This window comes from Anguilla anguilla, chromosome 19 (genome assembly GCF_013347855.1).
Source record: "Anguilla anguilla isolate fAngAng1 chromosome 19, fAngAng1.pri, whole genome shotgun sequence".
Lineage (NCBI taxonomy): Eukaryota > Metazoa > Chordata > Actinopteri > Anguilliformes > Anguillidae > Anguilla > Anguilla anguilla.
The window spans coordinates 16,044,307-16,067,718 of NC_049219.1; the positions used below are offsets into that span (position 1 = coordinate 16,044,307).

General features: G+C 44.7%; 3 protein-coding genes and 1 long non-coding RNA gene across 6 annotated transcripts in view; 1 reads left to right on the forward strand and 3 right to left on the reverse strand.

Annotated features, from left to right (window-relative positions):
• Nucleotides 1-1,890: 1,890 nt before the first annotated feature.
• Nucleotides 1,891-5,017, reverse strand: LOC118218991. The gene is made up of 3 exons (XR_004763627.1): nt 4,935-5,017; nt 3,830-4,263; nt 1,891-3,645 (listed from the first exon to the last, which is right to left on the reverse strand). It is a non-coding gene; the product is annotated as an uncharacterized LOC118218991 (long non-coding RNA).
• Nucleotides 5,018-7,419: 2,402 nt separating this feature from the next.
• Nucleotides 7,420-9,375, forward strand: LOC118219233 (golgin subfamily A member 6-like protein 22). The gene is made up of 3 exons (XM_035402235.1): nt 7,420-7,430; nt 7,760-8,992; nt 9,134-9,375. Exons 2-3 carry the CDS (start codon nt 7,840-7,842, stop codon nt 9,373-9,375), a joined length of 1,395 nt encoding a protein of 464 aa, XP_035258126.1. The 5' UTR covers nt 7,420-7,430; nt 7,760-7,839.
• Nucleotides 9,376-10,114: 739 nt separating this feature from the next.
• Nucleotides 10,115-17,095, reverse strand: LOC118218990 (peroxisomal succinyl-coenzyme A thioesterase-like). 3 transcript variants are annotated; one of them, XM_035401752.1, is made up of 12 exons: nt 16,204-16,274; nt 16,015-16,110; nt 14,538-14,762; nt 14,173-14,272; nt 12,813-13,003; nt 12,482-12,651; nt 12,109-12,228; nt 11,756-11,838; nt 11,585-11,678; nt 11,386-11,466; nt 10,913-11,054; nt 10,115-10,543 (listed from the first exon to the last, which is right to left on the reverse strand). In XM_035401752.1, exons 3-12 carry the CDS (start codon nt 14,731-14,733, stop codon nt 10,416-10,418), a joined length of 1,305 nt encoding a protein of 434 aa, XP_035257643.1. In that variant the 5' UTR covers nt 14,734-14,762; nt 16,015-16,110; nt 16,204-16,274; the 3' UTR covers nt 10,115-10,415. The 3 variants fall into 3 exon arrangements, with proteins under 3 accessions (XP_035257643.1, XP_035257641.1, XP_035257642.1); XM_035401750.1 differs by having other exon boundaries at nt 16,015-17,095; XM_035401751.1 differs by lacking the exons at nt 16,015-16,110; nt 16,204-16,274 and having other exon boundaries at nt 14,538-15,043.
• Nucleotides 17,096-17,674: 579 nt separating this feature from the next.
• Nucleotides 17,675-23,412, reverse strand: part of tnpo3 (transportin 3) — a 19,138-nt gene continuing 13,400 nt past the window's right edge. The window contains exons 15-23 of the mRNA XM_035401749.1: nt 23,224-23,284; nt 22,500-22,640; nt 21,986-22,102; nt 21,771-21,865; nt 21,163-21,319; nt 20,489-20,656; nt 19,698-19,810; nt 18,598-18,688; nt 17,675-18,067 (exon numbers count right to left, since the gene is read on the reverse strand). Of these exons, the coding sequence (XP_035257640.1) occupies nt 18,628-18,688; nt 19,698-19,810; nt 20,489-20,656; nt 21,163-21,319; nt 21,771-21,865; nt 21,986-22,102; nt 22,500-22,640; nt 23,224-23,284 (913 nt within the window). The 3' untranslated portion in view covers nt 17,675-18,067; nt 18,598-18,627. The remainder of the gene's footprint in view (nt 18,068-18,597; nt 18,689-19,697; nt 19,811-20,488; nt 20,657-21,162; nt 21,320-21,770; nt 21,866-21,985; nt 22,103-22,499; nt 22,641-23,223; nt 23,285-23,412) is intronic.

The following is a 23,412-nucleotide window of genomic DNA, read 5'->3' on the forward strand; positions in this document are numbered from 1 at the left end:
AGATGGCTCTATGTTATAATGTCTTGGAATGTTCATATGGAGTTTTGTAATGGAATTTTGTGTGTGTGTTTTAGAGAAGTAATAGGGAGTGTGCTATAATGTGGACAAAACTGGTGTAATGTTAAACATGCCAAGTTACTACCCAGAATGCATATTATCACAACCATGAATGTGATTGTATAGTATTTTATGGGCACACTAAGAAGTCAAGTTCTGTAGTATATTGGGTTGGTTCTTGTTGTGGAATGCCAGCAGCCAGAGTTTTATGAATAAATAAACTAAACTGGACATCTTAAATTTTTTTCTTAAGATGTGCATTTAAGATTAGAACCATTGGGTTCAATAATCAAGTAAAACATAGAGTATTCTTAAAGAAATCCTCTGAAAATTGCCTATCTACTTTTGATTAGGCAGCGAACAGCAGTGGCCCCTAAAATACTGTGACCGATCACTTATTGTGATCCCTATAAAATGCCATTCTGTTTCATCCATGGTTGTGAGACAAATACCCAAAATGCATTTTAAACTACTATGCATACATTTCTTCTGATTGGTTTATTATGAATACCCACACTGCTTTTTATATATTCTCACACAACCATGGATGGAACATCATGGTATTTTATAGGGGTCCCAATAAGTGATCTTTCCTAATATATTTAGTCAGTTCCATTTTTTGGTAATGCTGCATTATGGTGTCTAATAAACAATGGAACCATCTCTGGTTGCATTAAACATACAAAATTAATTGTGGATATTCAGAACAAACAAGTAAGAATAAATTTATGCATAGTAGTTAAAATGCATTTTGGGTATTTGTCACACAACCATGAATGGAACAATATGGTCTTTTTTAGGGATCCCAATAAGTGATTTTTGAAAGTATGCTTGGTAAGTTCCATTTTGTGGGGCCACTGCTGTTCAATGTGTAATCGAAAGTAGATAGGCTATATTTTGAGGATCCCTATTTTCAAAAAATAAGGATATTCTCTGTCCTGCTTATTTATCAAAACAAGTGACTTCATTCTAAAACACTCATCTTAAAATAATCTTTAAGATGTCAGTTTTAGAGTTGAATCATTTGTTTTAAACAAACAAGCAATACAGAGAATCTCCTTATTTTTTGAAAATAGGGATCCTCAAAATATAGCCTATCTACTTTCGATTACACATTGAACAGCAGTGGCCCCACAAAATGGAACTTACCAAGCATACTTTCAAAAATCACTTATTGGGATCCCTAAAAAAGACCATATTGTTCCATTCATGGTTGTGTGACAAATACCCAAAATGCATTTTAACTACTATGCATAATATTCTCCTTATTGGTTTGGTCTGAATATCCATCCATTATAATATTAATTTTGTACGTTTAATGCAACCAGAGATGGTGCCATTGTTTATTAGACACCAAACAGCAGCATTGCCAAAAATGGAACTGACCAAATATATTAGGAAAGATCACTTATTGGGACCCCTATAAAAGACCATGCTGTTCCATCCATGGTTGTGTGACAAATACCCAAAATGCATTTTAAGTATTATGCATAAATTTATTCTGATTAGTTTGTTCTGAATATCCACAATTAATTTTGTATGTTTAAGGTAACCACTGAAGTTTCTATTGTTTATTAGACACCAAGCAACAGTAACCTCAGAAAACAGAACTGACTAAGTATACTGTGAAAGATCACTTATTGACACCCCTATAAAAGACCATGCTGTTCCATCCATGGTTGTGTGAGAATATATAAAATGCAGTGTGGGTATTCAGAATAAACCAATCAGAATAAATGCATTTTGGGCATTTGTATAATCAAAAGTAAATTGTCTTTGTGTTGTTTTTCTCTGTGGTGCTTGTATCTTTAAAACAAATCATATACTCCAAACTCAACATCAAAAAGCACATGTTTTAAACCAATGGGTCTGTATAAGCAATAGACAAATGTTATACAGACTCTGCAGTGGTATTGATGGAAAATGACACCATATTCAAGACATAAAGTATCACCAGACTGCTCGGCAGTGCACTGACTGTCTCAGCTGACTCATTTGTGGTTATGTTACAAAAATTAAAAAGGTAATTTAAGAGTTGAGGTGACTTCTGGTTATCCATAACACATTTCTTTTCCAAAGTTTTAAAACAATTTCTTAGCGCAAATGGTAAGTTTGCATTCTTCACGTGGGTCCTTTGCAACGAGGGAACTAATTAGAGTGAAATTTACCTGAGATTAACATTATTCCTTAGAAGGTATAGACATGCTCTACATAAGATTTTCAGGTTTTGTTAGCATTTCTAACATTGAAAGGTTGATATTACAGCTCTGTAACTAAAACGGAGTACACACACATCATTCCAAAGGAGTTTCCGAAACTATAACCATAACTCCATTGTACTATGAACACAAGGCACTGCACTCAATGCTCAGACCCAAATAAAAAAAACTTTCGGAATAGATGAACATTCGTCATTTTGCAATTATTGCCGTAATGAAGTCAGTCTTGAACAAGGAACGTATCTTTTGCAATAACCAAGTAATACTGCTTATAATCTTTGCATATACTCCGAAAGCTCTTCTTGCACAATTTTCGTTTTGGTTTTTGAAAATATTAACATTAAATCTGTACAATTTGTATTACAATTACATTTTCAATTAATTCATGGCTGGACTGACAATAAGTGTAACCAAATAAATACAATTAAAAGGCATAAAATCAAATCAAATGCATAACTTAGCTATCAATACATAATACCAAAAACAAAATATCCTTTCTATAAATGAAAACTGCAATCACAATATGATCCCCCCCCAATCTCAAACACATAAATATCAATTCAAAAGGACATCCCAAATGAAACCCCCCAAAATATACAGAAACTAAAATCATGTTTAAATCACACCATACAATAACCCCCAACCATGACCAATAATAAAAACAATAAAACCGCACAATAAAAACAACTTTTCTTTTGTACAAATCAGTGCGTGTCCTTAAATAACAAACTCCACTCTTCACCACTTCATCAACACAAAAAGAACCCAGTTTTATTCTGAAATGTTTTCAAAGTCCAGGCCCATCATTGTCCATGCCAGTTCCCCCCCATTTGTGCTTTAGCAGTCTCAGCCCCCCACTTTCTGCGGTCTCGCCCCATGTAGTCCAACACCTTCACCATCCGCCATCCGCCATCCGCCATCTGCCACGCAGCGTCTGGAGGCAGCCCCTTTCCTTCCGCCACCCAGAGAGCTTCCTGGCACAAGTTCACCAAGAGCCACCAAGCCCCCCTGCTGAGAGGTTCCCACACGTTGCCGGGCACCATCGTAGAGCATCATATAACAGTCCATGGCTCTCCTTCCAGCTACCAGTTGAACTAGTGGCTGGGCCGACCTCCAGTGCGCGGAGACCGTCCCACAGACAGTGCCAGGCCGACTCTCTCATTGCAGGTGTCTTGGGGGGCAGAATGATGTCCCTGAACCTCCGGGCTTGCAGGACCACTCACCGGCAGCACATCATGGGCCAGGAACCGGGCCAGGAACCACGCCAGGTCTGTGCCGATGCAGCAGGTCCAAATGGGTCACCGATTTCAAAACTTCCACCACGTAACCTAATGTCAGCCCATGCGCTGGAAAAAACCAGAACACTACCCTGCACAAAAAAAATATTTCTGTATGTTTCCGTAGAAGATTTCTGATTTCTGTATCTAAAATTAAAATTAAAATCTTTCATCATATTCTTTAAAAGCACAGAAGTCTTATCAAAATTGAAATCTTCCCCAGCTCCCTTACCAACACCCTATTCCTATTTCCAACACACAAATAAAATAACCCACCAACAAACAAGGCACCCTCCCCAACAGGTGTGGGGAAATCTTGTCCAACAAATCCCTCCTGCCCTGCTGATTTTGTGGAGCTCCTGCAGAAACAAAATTTCCACCTTTTACGTTCTTCAGGTACGACAGGACGGCCTGCACCCCCCACTGCCGACCCCCAAGGCTCCGCATGTTCAAAGCAATCACCACCGCCAGAGAATCCTGCAAGCAAGAGGAAATGGACAACGAACAAAAACACAAAACTACAACCGTCTCTTCACCCGCTCTCCCTGCTCCCCCGTCTCTCACCAGATCTCCCTGCTCCCCGTTTCCTCCTCAGTTCTCACCCCTCCTGTCTCTCCTTCTGCTCCTTATCCTTCTCTTCAGCTCCCTCCTGCGCCTCCTCCCTTTCCTCCTGCCTCTGTGTGTGGGCATATTCCCAGGTCCTCTTTGTCCTGTTGGCAACAGAATCAGGGCAGTCTCAAAACAGGTGGGTATTTGAGCCACATAAATTACAGTTCATTAATGCAATCCCCAGCCACATGCCCCACCTCTGTACATATAGTGCACACCACCACGTTGCAACTCTCAGCCAAGTGACCACAAATACTCTGCAAAGTCTGGGCTGACCTAGATGGTGCACCGCACCCCGGTTCTCCCCAAAAACAATCATAGAAATATGTGCCTCCAAGCTTCCATCCTATTCCGCCAAACGAACTGGAATCCTCCAGCAACAGGTCAGACCCGCATTAAAGTCCTATTGTCGCTAGGTTCACACTGCATTCATTGCTGGATTAAATTGATATTGTCGTCTCCAAATTTTGTCTGCACACCTCGGCATAATTAAATAGGGGCGAGACAATCAACGTTTATTAACAGCAGAAGCATACGGTGTGTAAATATCAATATTTGCAAAGCATATAGTGCGTATGCACTTAGCATGCAACTGCATTAGCAAACCATTAGCTTTGTTGTCTTAAATGAATACAGTCATCTCCTAATTTTACCTGCACACAACTAAACTATATTCAATATAGTTTTATCTGCAAATCGGCGCACAATTAAATAGGAACGCCACAATAAATATTAATTAGCAACAGAAGCATACGGCGCTTTAATTGCGTACATCAAATTTTCACCAGTTTCGCCAAGTGAACGAACAGCCCAGTGGTATTTTCGAACATATTTATCGTGTATAGTGTATTCTCATAATCTCCCACAAGAGGGCGCAAATAGATTTGCAGGCACCACTTCTTCGATTATATTAACAGTGCATTCTGACAATCTCCCACAGGAGGGCGCTAATAGAATTATAGTTTGTAGTTTGTAGCACTGCACTCGTCTATACGCTCTATGGTTTGTAGTCCTAAAATACGGAAGTAGGTTTGCTTTTTTGAGTCATGGGTTTCCTGGTTTTGTTTCTTGTTTCTTCGTTTTCTGTCGAAAATAAGGTATGTGGTTAACGTATGTCGAAGAGAGTTTCACGTTTTGTTCTATGAAATAAATTACACCCTTCCACCGTAAATTTAGAAGCGGTTATGTGCTTTAAAAAGTAAGTCGCTAACAAGTTGCTATGTTGAAACTACAACGGTTGTCACGTGCAGGTGGCGGGCAAGTATGGAAACTTGATTGGCGGTTGCCAGAAAGCGACCATTGTTGTAGTTTCAATATAGCAACTAGTTAGCAACTTACTTTTTAAAAGCACATAACAGCTTCTAAATCCACGATGGTGATATTAATGTGTTTAATTTATATCGTACAACAAAACGTGGAGCTCTCAGGCTTAGAAAATTGCATATCTGACGAGGGTACCCCATGGCTCAAAAAAGCGAACTTCCGGATTTTAGGACTACAAACTGTAACACTATTAGCGCCCTCCTGTGGGAGATTGTCAGAATACACTATTAATACAAGAAGGGGTGCCTGTAAATCTATTAGCGCCCTCCTGTGGGAGACTGTGAGAATACAATATATACGCAAATGGCCCACCCATTAAAGCTCATACAACTAGCTGGAAGGCTAGGCTAATCACCTTCGGTGCAGGCGATACTAACGGGAAATTTAAGAAGTGGGGAATGTATCTGTTTTAGCGCCCTCCTGTGGGAGACTGTGAGAATACAATGTATACACAAATTATCATCCCATTAAAGCTCATACAACTAGCTGGAAGGCTAGGCTAATCACCTTCGGTGCAGGCCGTACTAACGGGAGATTTAAGAAGTGGTGACTGTAGCTGTTTTAGCGCCCTCCTGTGGGAGACTGTGAGAATACAATATATACACAAATGATCACCCCATTAAAGCTCATACAACTAGCTGGAAGGCTAGGCTAATCACATTCGATGCAGGCGGTACTGACGGGAGATTTTAGAAGTGGGAATGTATGTTTTAGCGCCCTCCTGTGGGAGACTGTGAGAATACACAAGGCTCGTACATTTGCCTTTTATTGATTACAAACATATTTTTATAATAATAATAATAATAATAATAATAATAATAATAATAAAATTTCTTTTGAAATTAAAAACACTACAAAAGACACGAAAGCAAACAACGCATGGGGTAGTGCATAATGACACGTAATCAACAACAAAAAAAGACTAAACAAGGTAAATTAAAACGAAAATAGAAACTATCCGTTGTGTTTGTCCGCGTAAATTTTATTTTATTTTTATTCTTCAGCAGCCAAAAAAGCAGCTGCAATTCTATGTGATTTTTAATAAACCGTATCCGTAATTTAAGCAAGCCATGCTAATATTTCCCAGATTGCGTTCGGCGATTTTTAATTGTTCTGTTTTGCCGTGAGAATCCCCTATATAGCCTTTGCATATCCATGGCAACATTAGAACGGTACGGAACAATGGTTTTACATTTCAAAAAACGATCTCAGACTTTCCTGATTCATTTGACTGAAAACAACGAACCCAATGCAATCAAGCTAAGTGAACTACTCAGAAAGTTGGGGGAAAACTTAGAGAATAGAGATCCGTCCAGCTGCTGTTTGTAGTCCGAAACTTTGAAATCTTGAATAAAACCAAGGTGACGCCCGCTTGGTGAGTAGGCATAGGCTAATATAGTATATTTAGCTCAAAACCCGCAGGAGTACCTATTTAACTAGCTATCACCGCGTTTATTTTATTTTTATTTTTTAAATGTACATTACATGCATGAATATACGTTGAATTTATTAACATGTCATTCATAAGCAAGTTTAGTAGGATTTAACAAAATAATGCACCATCACAGAAGCCTCGTGAATATCGCGCCTGGCTCTACATTTAAAGTTAAAATAGATGATGAAAGATCATGGTTTGGAGTTCAGTTACTAGCTGGCTCCATTTAGGCCAATATGCGTGTATATTTATAAAAATTAATAGGCCTATTATATGTTAAATATATATTAATGTCTATCTGTTTCATGTTGGTATGTTTGTTGTGATGTAAATCCATGGCAACATGAACAACTTGCCATATGATGTCACAGAGGGTTAGTTTTCATTACATTTTTTACGTTCACAGGAAATTGCTGCAAGCTAGTCCATTATCAGAAAGCAAAGATCCAGCATCTGGTTTTATGCCGTTTGACACCACTGAATTTCTATAAGTACGTACCAGCCTAACAAGTGAGTAAATTCAGATAAAGTTATTTTGGTCATTAATTTGTCATTCCATTCTGTAACAAAAATGTATTTCAAGCGATACAGTCATCTATCTTTAATAAACGTACAAGTGACTTACTGCATGTTTTACGTCTTATAACCACTTTTGTGTTGTGCTGTGCAAAGTACTCGAGACACCCATTGTTCACACCATACCCAATGTGATTTATCAGTTTGTGTGCATCACCCCCACACTCACATAGTTTGCCATGGTTAGACAAGCCTTGCACCAAATGAGAAAAATGTGCCGTACACCAAACAGAGATATTGTTACTTCTGCTTTACCTTGGCAGTTGTTCCGCAGCTGGCGAATAAAGGACGATATCTACCCAGGCACTGGTAAAGGAAGTCACAAAGGACACAGGAAGAGGACATGGAGAGTATGAGCAAGGAGACGGGGGGAGTCAACCCAGATTGCATGGTGGGACACGTGGCCTCCAGCAAAGGGGTGAGGGACCAGGAAGACATTGAGAAGGAGATGATGAGAATGAGAGAGGAGACGGAGGCCCTGAAGAGAGAACTGCAGAGGACAAAGAAGGAGGTGGATGACTGGTCGAGCCTGATGGAGCTGGTGGAGACGGAGACGGACATCATCACAGCGGACTGGATGAGGGAGAGGAAGGACTGGAGGAGGAAGATGGACAAGCTGGAGCGCAACAAGCGGAGGCAGGAGACGGAGAGAGAGCAGGGGATGAGGAGGGAGAGAGAGGAGATGGAGCGGATGAAAGAGGAGATGGAGAAGGAGAGGGAGATGATGAAGCAGGAGAAGGAGGAGATGGTGGCGAGCTTCCTGAACTTCAACCGCAAGTTCCTCTACACCTTCAATGAGATCGAGAGGCTGAGAGAGCTGGAGAGGATCAGGGAGGAGGCGGACGAGTGGATGAGCCTGATGGAGCTGGTGGACACCGAGATCGCCAAGATCAAAGCCGTCTGGATGAAAGAGAGGGCGACCTGCATGAGGACAATCGAGAGCCTGGAGGGAAGGAACAGGAGACAGGCGAAGGAGACCGAGGAGACGATAAGGGGATTAAACGAAGGGCTGGAGAAGGAGTGGGCAAAGGTCAGAGAGGATGAGGAAAGGGTGGAGAACATGAGGAGAGATATCGAGAGGGAGGAGGAGAAGATACGGCAGGCAAGAGAAGACCTGGAGAGAGAAAGGATGGGTGAAGGGAGAGATGCTAAAGAAAGGATGGAGTGGGAAGGGATGAAGGAGGGGAAAGGAGAGATGGAGAGAGCGAAGGAGAGGCCCGAGGAGGAAAGAGAACAAATGGAGAATGGACAGGCAGGAGTTGAAGGGGTTGATAAGGTGGCAGGTGAGATGGAGAGTGTGATGGAGAGAAAGGGCGAGGAGAAAGGAGAAATGGAGAAAGCAGAGGATGAGGAGACAGGAGAGATTGAGAAAGCAGAGGATGAGGAGAAACTAGAGATGGAGAAAGAGATAGAGAAAGCAGAAGACAGTGAGGAGAAAAGAGAGATGGAGAAAGCAGAGGATGAGGAGAAAGAAGAGACAGAGATAGCAGAGGAAAGTGAGGAGGAAGGAAAGACAGAGAAAGCAGAGGATGAGGAGAAAGGAGAGATGGAGAAAGCAGAGGATGAGGAGACAGGAGAGAGGGAGAAGGCAATGGATGAGGGGATAGAGAAGGAAGTAATGCGGAGCAGGAGGACAGCAGAGGAGGAGGTGCAGACAGAGAGTGGAGAGGAGGAGGTGCAGGCAGAGAGTGCAGAGGAGGAGGTGCAGGCAGGGAGTGCAGAGACGAGTGCACAGACAGAGGCAGAGGGGACAGGAGAGCGTGAGGAGAACAGGATGAGCGTGAAGGAGGCAGAGGAGGCGCAGGCGGAACAGCATGAGGGGGAAGAGACAGAACGTGAAGGGCAAGAGAAAGAGGAGAGGACAGGGGAGGAGGAATAGACAAAAGAGAGGAAGGAGAGGGAGGGCACAGCAAGGATGAAGACCTCCACCTGACAGACATAGACAGAGCAGCCTGAGACTGAGGAACTGAAGAAGATAGAGGGGAGAATAACTGCTGAAGCCATTTGTGTCCATTATGTGTATTATAATATCCATAACAATGTTACTGTAGTATTATGATCCTCTTCCTTGTATTTGATAAAGTCTATATCTCTACATCAACATAAATGGCTATGTACAAATGTGCATGTATTTTCTGAATTTGTATGATTTTACAACTTATCATAATTAAAAACATTCAACTCATTGACTTTGGAGTGGCTCCCTTCATTGAGTGGTGCATTGCAGTTTGCACTGTCCCATCTGCAGCAGACCCTGAGAGAGATCAACAAGACATTGGTGAGGCACAGCCACTAAAATCATTTGTACAGGTATGAAAATGACACTGATGTGCTGCACACATTTTTTCATTTAAATGTATCGAAATCCATTACACATTGTTGTTTAAATATCTAGAACATATAATTTCATATCATAAATGTGGAAATTTACATACCTCCACATGCCGCTATGGTCAGTGAGGTCCACGGATCACGGAATGTTTTACCTTTACATTTTATCACCTGTAGCCGGCAAACATTTCTAGCATTTTTCTTACGTTAAAGAAAGTGGTTCATTTCCCATAAAATCTAGCACCCATTAGGTCCACGGTGATAATGCACTTACTTCAGACAGTCAGTGAAGGGAGAGGGTAGCAAGTTTATTTGGAACATACCATCACACGCAGGCTCACGTATGACAGGTCAATGTAAGCAGGCAGGAATGGATCAACATCTTCATAAATCCACTTGTGTGCTACATTTCATTAATGCACTAGTTTAAGGGGACATAAATTTTTTTTTTTTAATTTACATTAAATTTAAATGTTAATTCAAATGCAGTTTCTGAAAGCACTGAGTTTGGCACCCCTCCTGGGGTAAAAGCTGAGCAGGCAGGAGAGGGGGGGCGGTGGATGGATGGAGGTGTTCGCCCCGCACCCGTCACTGGCCCCCGGGAGCTTCCGGGTCCGGGCCATACAGGTGCTGCTGCAGGAAGGCCAAGGTTTTGCGCCAGGAGTCCTCCTGGGCCCTAGAGTGCGCCACCACCTCCCCTCCCCACAGAACCAGCACTGCAAAGCAAGCCGAGAGAAAAGAAGAAGATCAGCGCCGTACGCTGGCAAACTGAAACTAACAGAGCACACCGCCTCCGTCCGTGTCTCACCCGTCCATCTGAACGCACATTTAAGCATTAAAGTTGCCTTATGTTTTCGGGAACACGGCTAAGCATTATGATACTGTTATCGAAAGACCATCATCTGAACAGACATTAGGATTTTCAATCAGTGATCTTCATTAAATGTCACAGGTTGTTCCTTTTGATTTTAAGTGTGAGTGCAATCTCCTGTGGTTCTGAGACTGAAGTGACTCGGGCATCATGACGGAGAGAGAGGCAACAGGTCGCTTACCCCACATCACACATACTGCACGCGGTTTTGTACCTTTTTTTCTGGACTGGGCAATCATGAAGTTGCTGGAGCGGACGTGCGGGGTGTAGGGCGGCTCGATCAGGTGCCCCGCCCGAGGGTAGGACAGCACGGTCAGCAGGTGCCTGTTTCCAGCCTCCTCCATCATCTTCTCCATCTGCAGCAACAGGGAGCTCAGCTCACACAACCACTGGGGAACTAAATAAACAGGCCTGAAATGCACTATTTTACCTGTGTGTTTCTGAGCGTGAGTGTGTGTGTGTGTGTGTGTGTGTGTGTGAGAGAGTGTGTGTGCGAGTTTTTTTTTGTGGTTTCCATTGCAGGTTTATCAATCAAGTAATGAGGCCAGACAGCAGTACAGACAGCAATACAGACAGCAGTATAGACAGAGGTACTGACAGCAATACAGACAGTGGTACAGAAAACAGTACGAACAGCGGTACAGGCGGCAGTAGAGACACGACAGCCAGCAGTACAGACAGACTCACATCTTTGGCTGACTCCAGAGTTGGCCAGTTCTGATCATCTTCACCCACGATTAACAGTAGAGGACACTGCAAGTTCCCCATCTGATGAGCAAAACAACCGTCTGTGGTCCACAGCACAACACTCACAAGCCAATCAGAATGGGCAGAATGTGAAAGGAGAGCTTCCCCGTGCATAAAAAACGTTCGTTTTTTTACTCACAGCCACCTTCTGGCTGGGGTCGGAGGGTATGGGCAGGAGAAGGTCACGCCAGATCACTCGCTGCTCCTCATCGTAACGGGTTTTGTGGACGTTTCTGGCGACGAATGAATGAATGAATGAATGAATGAAAAGTATGCAGCGGCTAAGTTTGCCGTGCAGGGCGACACTCACTTTGCCAACTCTTTAAGGATGTCACTGAGAGATCCCCACTCCTGCTGCACATGGCTTCCATTCACACACACCAGACACCTGGGCTGGGAACAGAGAGAGAACAGGTGAGATTACACCCTGTTTGCTACACACCAATGTGGCCGTTAGGTGAGTTCAGGTGTGCCGTGCGGAAAAAAAAAAATAAAATTGACTTTTAAATACATTTTTTTTTTAAAACCTTTAAAATGTTTTACCAAATCCCATTCACAAAAGCCAAAATAAATGCAATTAAAATACATATGGTTGCGTTTGAACCCCAGAAGAACATTAAATGTTGTTGTTGTTGTCATCCACCTGGGCGAGAATGTCCTCACCTGCACCGCGGGAGAGTACACGGCCATCGCCAGGGCGACCGAGGTGCCGAAAGACAGCCCATACATGGCGACCCGGTCGCGGCACACCTGGGGGTGCTCCGTCAGGACGGCGAACGCAGCCTGGCCCACAAACATTTCCGCACACATTATCCTCCAGTCAGGCGCTTACACGCACGCACGCGCGCGCACACGCACACACACGTGTAAAAACACACATTCATGCATGTTGGTGGGGACTGAATTAATAATTTGGCCTGGCCTGTTCGCTGCCCTAGGGAGATTCAAAGTGCTTGGCTAGCCATGGCTCGAGATAAGACACAGAGCAGGAACTTGGATAAGGCTTAAATTTAAAAAATAAATAATTCACACGTACCTCAAAGTACTGGTTTCCAACCTCTACAGAGAGGTCTGCCATGGTCTTATGTGACATGTAGTCCAGCGCCAGAGAAACATACCCATGGGATGCCAGCAGGGCAGAGCGGTACTCCACCAACCCCCCACCCCCTCCCCACATGTCCAGGATTGCAGGGAAGGGTCCAGGACCTCAGAGAGAACAACACCTTTACCTGTCTGGTGCGCGTGCATACACACAAACACAAATACAGTACAGACATGCACATGCACACACAAATACAAGGACACACACACACACACACACACACACACACAGGTGATCAGATGTGGCGCAGGAGTGTTCTAATTACCTGGCGGCAGGAAGAGCGTCCCTCTGACCTTGCCCTCCGTGACGTCCAGCCGGCGGACTCCGGGAGCCATGTACCAGCGCTCCGCGACCACACGCGCCACGGCCCCGGCCTCGCCGAACCCCTGGCTGATGTGCCCGTGGTACACAGAGATGTGCACCACCATCGGCTGGCTGACGTCCGTCTTCCGCAGCCTGAAGAGCGTTCAGAACGCATCCGATGCTTCAAAGGACACGCCTGGGCTCGTTTGTTTTGGCATAACGTTTTTTTTTTTTTTTTTTTTTTATTTGAACAGGAGCAATTAGAGCGATCCAACCGAAGTAAACTGCATGTGTGTGTGCGTGATCTTTCCCGTTTAATATTCTCCCACTATTTTTTTTACATGAAGTTGATAAAACATGCGGTTTTGCATTGCAAATAAGTATTTTATTAATTGTCTAGGAATTGTCTGTCGCAGCAGAGTATACTTGGCTATACCTGGTGGTACTGAGCATTATGTTAATAATGTGCTTATATTCATTTAATAATGTCAAATTTGAAGCTCTGTTGATGTATTTTTTTTTACTTTATTTTTAAATTACAATCTGAAAGGACCAGTCTTGGCGATGTGGCAATAACTACACCTGTGTGGCAATAACTACATACGCACTGTATGGCACAGGTAAACCAAACACTGCTACAATTAAACTTTCTTCTTTTCTTTTTTTGCAGCGCTACATAAACTAAAGCGACTTTAAAATCGTGGATGTCCATCTGTCCAATTCACAGAACTGTCCGTGGTCGAAGTTCACGCTATTTTACCAACCCGTTGTTATCGTGTGTTTGGTGCTGCAATCTGAATCTGTGCCCTCCCCTGTCGTAGTTTCACAAAACGAACATTTCGAAGCCGCAGCGAGAAAGGTTATGCACACTTTTGTAAACGCGCCATGACCGGATGTTTGATTTCGGCCGAGTTCACTTTCTCCTACTGAGAAGACGCGAGATCAGTGGAGTTGTTGTAGCTATCCCATAGGAGGCCTACCACCGCGAATAGACTGAACCATTCCAGACGCTTTTTGTAAACTACAATCGGCCAAAGAAACTAGAAAGAACAAACGACTTACATGCCACTGCCGAATTCTACGCGCATTTGGCCCCTGGCTGGAGTTAATGTCAAGCCTTGGTTGTAATATATATATATATATATATATATATATATATATATATATATACTAATATATGTGCAACAAAAATCGTCAGGGTGTGTTTTTGTTTTGTCCTATTTTCCTCATTTAAAATGCAAAATGAATTCTTACTCTTATTCTTATTTTAGATGACGAAAACAACACTGATGTCGGCGCACATTACAGGTGGGTGAGCTTACCTGACTTCTGTTCTACTCCCAGGTACCGGCTTCATGCTCCACAGCAGACCCATAGGCTCCATTCCCTCGTATGACCCTCCAACACACACATGCTCTGCAACTACGAACAAACATGACTTTATCTGGCGCAGTTGTCCCACGTACTGAACATCGAAACAAGCAGTGTTCTAGTACTAACAAGTTGCATACGGTAAACAAGCGAGTGCTTGCCACTTATTCAAGTTCGAAAGAGCGGAATTTGATACCGAGAAGTAACACATTCGCATAACCAATTAACTCTGGGTTAATAAAAAACAGCTGGGAAAAATACTGCGCAACCGCACATAATGTGCAAGGGCTATAAGGCTGAAAAATCCGTTAAAAACCTTTGACGGTTCCTTCATCATCGCTGACGTAATGTCCATAAGCATGCCAGACGTCGTCGTCGTCAGAGCGCATTTGCGAGTGCAGAGTGACTTCTTGTCCCGGGAACAAATTCTCCACAACCACTTGAAACTTTTCATCCACTAGTCCCCTGGACGGACGTACGGACAGTACGGTGAGCAGATTGTTCCCAGACATCGTTCTTCTATTCCAGTAACACAGATATCCTAAAAGGCGTTTATATATACACACAAACCACGTGACCTCCTGAACATTGTACTGAAACGTTAATCCATAATTACAGGTTCTACAGCAAGACACGGACTACATTACCAGCCCAGCATAAACGCGCAAACTTTGATACCTTGATTACAGAGAACTATATAATAAGTAAGCCAAAAATAACATGCGTGCAGTCAAAATGCAACTTGGGCAAGAGACTTCCAGTAGCATGAATGTAGGAATCGCACAAATCAATTTTGCAACGACCCAAACTTTATAACTGTCGACATGGTTTTCCGGACGCGAATAATAATAATAATAATAATAATAATAATAATAATAATAATAATAATAATAATAATAATAATAATAATAATAATAATAATAAATGTTGGTAGTTTTCATTTCCATTATTCCTACTATTGCAACTGAACCAACTAGAGACTTTGTTAAACACATATTATAATTATCTATTTCAAATTGTAGAGAAAGCGATACTTAATTATGTAATCGATTAAGTATAGTAAACCAAGCAGGAATTTTTTTATAGGGATTATATCGTAAGGAAGGTCTTATTACTGAATCCAGTTTAACATGTTGACCATTAAAGTTTACATGATGCTGCGTGTGTGTGTGTGTGTGTGTGTGTGTGTGTGTAAAAAACACATAGGCTCCTCAAGCCAGGATCAGGCCTAAAGCATGTAACAAAATTTTGCAATCCTCACTTTAAAAAAAACATTCTGCCAGTAAACATTCACATACAGCATATACCAATAGTCATGTAATTACAATCAAGATTTCCTACAGTGGGCTTCCCTTTCAGAGGATGGAAACTCTGCTCAGACAACCTCCAGAGATTCAGAGATTTACTGCAGTGGTTACACTACTTGATGTCCATGTATTGCAACAGAAATAAATTGATGAGGTATTAATGTAAAACCATAGCCTTTCCTGCCTGACACCGCAGACTAATCGTAATGTTGGTTTTGAACACATAAAATACAGACTGGTGTAATGTTTCCTGCTTTTTAATATTCAATTCCGTTTAACAAATAAGACTTTTTTTAAAAAGAAGGGGGGGAAAAAAAAAACTATTAACTGGATTGACAGAAATGAACTATTCACTTCCCGAAGTGCCAACCAATCAAAATGCTTGATACCTGTAGTCATCAACGCGCTTACCAACATACATCTCCCAGCATTTTTCACCCAGGTCATGTGACAGCGACAGCTTCTCCCAAAGCCAGGCTTACTTACCAATCCCAGCACAGGGTTTTCCATGTCTGACATCCTCCAAGTCTGTCCGGCAGTGAACTTGTATAAAAACAAGGACAGGGCAGTTGCAGCAAAACTCTGCACACAGAAAACAAGAGAGGAGCTCCACCAATCAGAAATAACTCTGACTAAAGCCAACAGACCGCCAGAGACAGTGATTCGTGGACGTACCTTCAGGTGCCCTGTAGCATTCCAGGAAGTAATGTCCACCAATCAGCTGTCCTTGTCCTGTTAATTGCCACCACCTACCCTGGGATTGATGATGCTCTTATGTTTTTTTTTTTACTGGTGAGGTGACGCCACAGTGGTCCATCCCGAGTTTACCATCTGATTTCCGCACTCCCGTTCCACTCCTAGGGCGGGGTCCATGCCAGTGTTGTCTGGAGCAGGTGCAGAGGTGTGGCTCTTCCTCTCAGCCACTGAGCACAGCCCTGTAACCATGGATACAGCATCCCTCCCTCTCTCACCTGCCCTTTCGTGAGATGGCGCCGCACATGACTACAACTTTGCAATCGGCCTGGGCCAATCACAGAACCACACAGCAGCCGTCTGTAATCAGCTTGGGCCAATCACAGAATCACACAACAACCCTTTTAAGTGACATAAAAACCAGGATTTAACACCATTGTTGTGAACATTTTCCTAAAGATTTTTTTAAATTTACATGGTGTTCACTGTCTGTGTCCTGCTGTAATGCCATACTGGATTTAATTCATTTTAAAGGACCATTTTCAATGCTGTGTTGAGTAGTCCAGGATCCAAACTATGGGTGAGAGATACGATAATCAACACTAATATTCCACGGCATTATAACTTTACAGACCAACATGTCAATGTTGGGCTGGCAGGATTTCACTCTTTAACAAATGAAACAGACGCTACTTTGAAGTGAGACTTCCTAGCTTCTCCACTAACTTGGCTAATAAAGACGAAGAGAGATCATTTTAGTTTTTCTGAAACACTACTCACCAAGACCTGCCTTTAAGGCAACCCTAAGGTGGCATTCATTAACCCACCAGTGAGCAGCCTCCCTGTCCTGTATGTAGGAGGCCCTACGCCAGTGAGGGGACATTACTCTAGCAGGCCGAGGATGTGCAGGAAGCAACAACAAGTCAGCAAAATGGAGGCTATTTAGACCGAGCCCTGAAACCAAACACGAGCTCCAGACAAGCGGTTTTGTCCTCACTTTAATTTTATTGTTCACGAGATGGCTGCAACACCAGATGGGGAAGTATGTTAGCACACCTCCTCGGGCCCAGGGCAGCCATCCAATGAATGATGGTCTCTCACCTTCTTCCCAGAATGCACTGCCAGGAGGAGGAAAGAAAAAAAAAAAAAAAAAAACCCCTGCCAGAGTCCACTCGACCAAGTCGCAGCTTAGTCTGGCAATCGCGTAACGGTAAAACTCCAGCCAATCATTAAAAAGGTCAAAGGGCTGCATCCAGCATCCCTTTCTAGCAATTCCAAATTTCATTTTTGAAGCCGATATCATGGACTTGCTATTTGTTTTTTTTTTCTTTTCTTTTTAATGGCACAGACAGCAAACCATGTTTGGTCGTTCTTTAGACAGTCCATGAAAATAAATTCTCTTTCATTTTCAAAACATACACAAGTCTTTATGTATTTTTCTACCAGGCACATCTTTGTTTTTTTTTTTCGTTTTTTTTTTTCTTTCGTTTCACGATGGGTCCTTGATTTGTAGAAATCCAGCCGACTTGGGGTGAATTCATGTCTCCAAATCAGCGAACGTTCATTAAAAAGCTCAGTCCTCCGGAAAAGCCATCGGGCTTCCCACAATCCCCTGTTTTCCAGCTGCGGCTACAGCAGCGCCAGATCCGCAAAGACCTCTTTTTTTCCCCGAGCACCTCGGTGCCCATCGCTCACACACCTCTCCAACACAGCCACGCGTCCGATTGGCTTTCCACAGAGGGCTGAGTCCCACCCACCCTTCATGAGGGAGTTCCCTTTTTTTTCATTTGCAGTCACCTCGTTCCTCAATGCTGTCACACCTTTCAACGTTGCAAAGAAAAGAGTCCTGCAGGCGGAGAGGGCAAAGGTCAGCTGGGTTACTGCGGCTGCGCGACTCTGTGCTCCCACCAATCAAATAAGGACTGCACGCACACACTAAAATAACCTGGTGTACAAATAACGAATGATTCAATTGGCCGATTGTGTCATCAAGAATGTCACCCATTCGTCCCCATTCTCGACCTCCCATAAAATACATTATAATACAGAAAATGCATTCCAACCCTAACCCTAACACTTTCTGCCCTTCTGAGGTGGAAGTGAGAGTTGCGCTTGAAAAAGGAGCTTCACCAGGCCTATGGCATAACAGGAGCACGAGAGCGGTGCTCCGTCTCAGGGATTTGCATCGCATATTCAAAAACGGACGTCAACAGGGAAAGGTCACGCGCAAACCCACCAGCCTGCTGCATTAAACGCCATGCACCCTGCTTCACGAAACGTCTCCGTGACGAGGTCCGGTTTTGAGTCTACACTCACGCTGTAGGCAGAAGGGGTGTACCCCCCCTGGCGACATGGTCCGGGGCGACGGGGGCTTACCTGGTCTTCTGGTAGAACGTGCACGCGTAGCTATCGGAACAACCTGGTGAATTCTCGAATTGCCCAACAGACCTGCTTGCATTCCTCTGCACTGCAATGGGACAAAAACACTCGTCGTCAGAAGAAATGGAACAAAAACGTCACTGTTTCCGCACACACAGACCCTTCTGCACTAATGACGCGGAAAAAAAAAAAAAAAAAAAGGCCAGTTATTTTCACTGCTTACTCATTTACTACTGCTATCAGTTCAGTGACCTCACATCACTCTAGAATGCTGGCACGTGCTCTGACATGACGCAAGAGTCACAGAGGCCCGTTTCCGTTTCCCACACCGAGTGCCTTTCTGACCCCGGGGTGGGGCTGCTCCAGGTGCAACAAAGCACTACACTGCAGGTTTAGAAGCTACTAGTTAGGTTACAATTAAGCAGCTGACTAAATTTGGTTGCAGCATTTGTTCTTAGTACAAAACTTAGCAGGGCGCAAAGCCTGTCATAAAGCAGTGGACAGGCGCACAAGATCATGTCAATGTCGACTGATCCAACCACTGAACTCTATATGTAACGGATGTAACCGCTTGCTTCTATTGCCAAAGCTACAGCAACCGATAAAGCACCTCTCAATTTCCCCATAGGCTATAATAAAGAAACAAACACCCTTTTCTCCGAACCAAGGGGTTTACATATTTCCAACCCATTTCATTTTTTGAATATATTTGAATCGTATTGCCATTGAAATGTTATGAAAATGACACCATTATTCCTGGTAAATGGCTTGCAAAAATATTTGGTTTACAAGTAGGGTTACATTCTTACTATGCTGTGTGGTGGAACACGTTTTATTTTAGTAGTGCACAAGTTGTAACTTAGAAATGATTTACATTGTAAATAGGCTTAGTTCTTACGTATCCACAGCTGGTGCAACCACCCTCACAACCCAGTACAGTGTTGTGTAGTGTCCTCAAGCCTTTTGCCCTGCTTTTTTGGGCAGCAAGTCGATAAAGTTTTTAAATAAATAACAGCAGCAGGCAGGGCTGTAACAGGTCAAAGTTCGGCGGCACAGACGGCAGGATTGATCCGTGGCCCTGGGGGGTGGTGACTCACCTGGTGACCTGTTTGTGGAAGTCGGTCAGCTGTTTGTGTGTGACGGTCACGGCCCCGCCCGCCGTCTCCTTGGGGAGACCCTTCAGCGCGTTCTCCAGCCAGCGGCAGAACGTCTAAAAACGGCCAAACAGCCGCGGAGATTTACCAGACAGGCAAGCACACGTGTCACACACACACTCACAAACTCAGAGTGTGTCACACACACTCACAAACTCAGAGTGCGTCACACACACACACACTCACAAACTCAGTGTCACACACACACTCACAAACTCAGTGTGTGTCACACACACACACACTCACAAACTCAGAACGCACGCAAGCCTTCCACTAACTGCCTGGAACGGAAGCCACATCAAAAGCCCTTCACAAATCTCTCAAATCAACATGACTAGGCAAAATGTCACAAAGCTCAGCACAGACACTGAGAAAGGTTGAACTATGCAGGTAAAGCGCCCTCTACTGGCGCTCTGCAATACTGATCTTCATTCCAGGCCCTGGAGAGCTGCAGGGTCTGCTGGCTTGTGTTTGCACTTCCACATCAGCAACCAGTTCAGACCAAAGAAACCAGGTGTGGTGGGTTAACCATGCGATCGATCAATTAGTGCTTTAATTGATCGATTAACTAAGTGCCAAATAAAAACATAAACCCAGCAGACCCTGCGGGCCGCCCAGGAACAGGAATGAAGATCGCCACTCTAACGCAGTTATCCAGCGTGACTTAACAACCGGGTGACGGTCTCTGTGCAGTTTCAGGTCCCTCCTGAAGGGGGCGCTGCGTTAAGACTCACCGGCCGGTCGAAGAGCATGATCTCCCAGACGACCTCGGCCACGTCGGGCAGGGTGTAGGGGGGCAGGCAGAAGCAGCAGGTGTGGATGAGCTGGGTGACCAGCTGCTGCCCGTGCTGCCCCATCGCCTGAGCAATCAGCTGCTTCCGCAGCTCAAAGTCGTCCTCGTGCTGCCAGACGCAGAGAGAAGGCTAAGCGTCACCCGAGCAACATGCGCAGCGCCATCTTTGTGTCCTCATTTAACCCTCCAAAACTTACACTGTGCACATCAGAGGCAGCAAGAGACCCAGAATCAGGGGCATGAATTTAACCTTTAACCCCATCTGAACCGACCCTGCTAGAATCAGGGGCATGAATTTAACCTTTAACCCCATCTGAACTCACCTTGCTAGAATCAGGGGCATGAATTTAACCTTTAACCCCATCTGAACTCACCTTGCTAGAATCAGGGGCATGAATTTAACCTTTAACCCCATCTGAACCGACCCTGCTAGAATCAGGGGCATAAATTTAACCTTTGGGGAGAAGGACTACAACACCTGTTACAGATACATTACAGAGATAAGGAAAGGGTGTGAGCGTGAGAGACAGATAAACAGAGGATTTCAAAGACAAAGACGACGGAGGTGAGAGAGAGAGAGAGAGAGAGAGAGAGGGGAAAACGCGTGGCGCTCACGTCGTTGGTGATGCCCGTGTGGATGAGGTCACGCACGAACTTCATGACGCTGCAGTTGGCATCCCGGTGGTCCAGCGTGGTGGCGGCGATGGCGCACTGGATGATGTGAATGATGATCTGACTGGAGAGCAGCGTGACAGGACTCCGCTGTATGAACCTGAGCGTGAGAGACACACACACACGCAAGCACACACACACACACGCGCAAGCACAAGCGCACACATGCACACACACACACACACACAGGGAGGGGAGAGGAGGACACAGAAAGTGAGAATCCCAACCATCACAACACTGAAAACACAACACTGCTGTTTAAGACCCTGTAATCAGCACCATTTAAGAGCTACACAAAAGCCAAGTCAGACCAGTGTTCACACCGGAGCGGATGGCCAAACATTCAGACTGATACAGAGTACAGGAAGGCGCTCCACTTCACCAATCACACAGACCGAGCAGAGAAAAAAGGCACGTTTCATTATGAATTATACAACAGTGCTGGGAGAAGCCTGCTACTGAGGAATTCAGTGGCGGTTTCTCAAAGCCCTTTTTCCCGCTCAAAGAGTCACATGACCAGCGAGCGGCGCAGGCGAAGCAGCAAAGCGCACCTGGTGGCCAGCCTGAAGAGGTCGTCCACCGTGTCGGGGTGGTTGCGCAGTCCGTTGGGCTGTTCCAACAGCTGGAAGGTCGGCATGCACAGGGCCTGGAGAGGAAGAGCAGGAGGAGGAGGAGGAGGAGTTCACCCACATCAGCCAACGTGGAAGACAACAAGACCATACTGAGAGGAGAGGAGGACTGGGGACGTTGCTCTCCGGGGGCTTACCTGTAACATGTCCAGCAGACCCTGTCTGCAGCCCTCCTCCATTCCATACTCATCCACCAGGATACTCCCCAGGTACAGGAAGCAGGAGTGTGGGTACACCTGATACACGCTCACCATCTGAGAGGGATAGAGGGGGAGATGGAGAGAGAGAGAGAGACAGAGTGGCAATGAAACGGAGAGAAAAAGAATTGGAGCAAGAGGAATAGGTGAGACGGGAATGAGAGGCAGCAAGAGAGAGGAGTCAGAGTCTGAGCACATCACACCTTTCTCCCAATTTATTAACTGAGAAACACATCACTCACACTCACACTCACACTCACACTCACACTCACACTCACACTCACACTCACACTCACACTCACACTCACACTCACACTCACACTCACACTCACACACACACTCACACTCACACTCACACACACACACACACACACACACACACACACACACACACACACACACACACACACACACACACACACACACACACACACACACACACACACACACGTACCTGCGTGACCAGCGGCTGCAGCAGGGAGGCGGAGCCCTTGCCCACGCAGCGCACGGCGAAGCGCAGGCAGCGGCAGCAGCGCTCCACGATGCGGTTATCAGCCTGGTGCTTATTCAGCGTCTCCGACAGCACCGGCCAGATCTGCGGCACGGGGGGGGGACACGGGCGTCAGCTCCTCTAACACCCTCCACACGTCCACCCCTCCACACGTCCACCCCACCACATCCTCTACACCTCCACCCCTCCACACGTCCACCCCACCACATCCTCCACCCCTCCACACGTCCACCCCTCCACACGTCCACACCTCCACATCCTCTACACCACCACCCCTCCACACGTCCACCCCACCACATCCTCCACACCTCCACCCCTCCACACGTCCACCCCCCCACATCCTCTACACCTCCACCGCTCCACAAGCACACCGTATTCTCACCGTCATTCCTGTGAACCCAGAGGGGTCCAGTCTTACCCACAGAGGGCCAGTGTGGGCACAGGGTTACACCAATTTAACCAAGTGTGGTCTTCAATCGATAAGTAGCATAAGGTGTATTAGTGTCTAAAACAAAAACCTGCACCCACACCAGCCATTTTGGATAACACTGGACACCCCTGTGTTAAGTATTCTGGGCTGCAAACATCCTATGGTGCTAAAAAAAGTTTTATTATTAACATTATTATTCTACAATACGCAGACTCAAGCAGAAAGACACCAGCTTACTTCCTGTATGACTTTCTGACAGGGATGCGTCTGGCCGTTCTCTACTATAGGGTTTGTGTGTCTGGAAAAGAAAAGAAAAAGAAAAAAGCATTACATTCCACATCTTTCGCAAGCGCTTTTATCTGTTTAGACAGCTGGATGTTTACCAACGTAACTGTGACCAAGCGCATTTCTCCTGGGTATGACGGA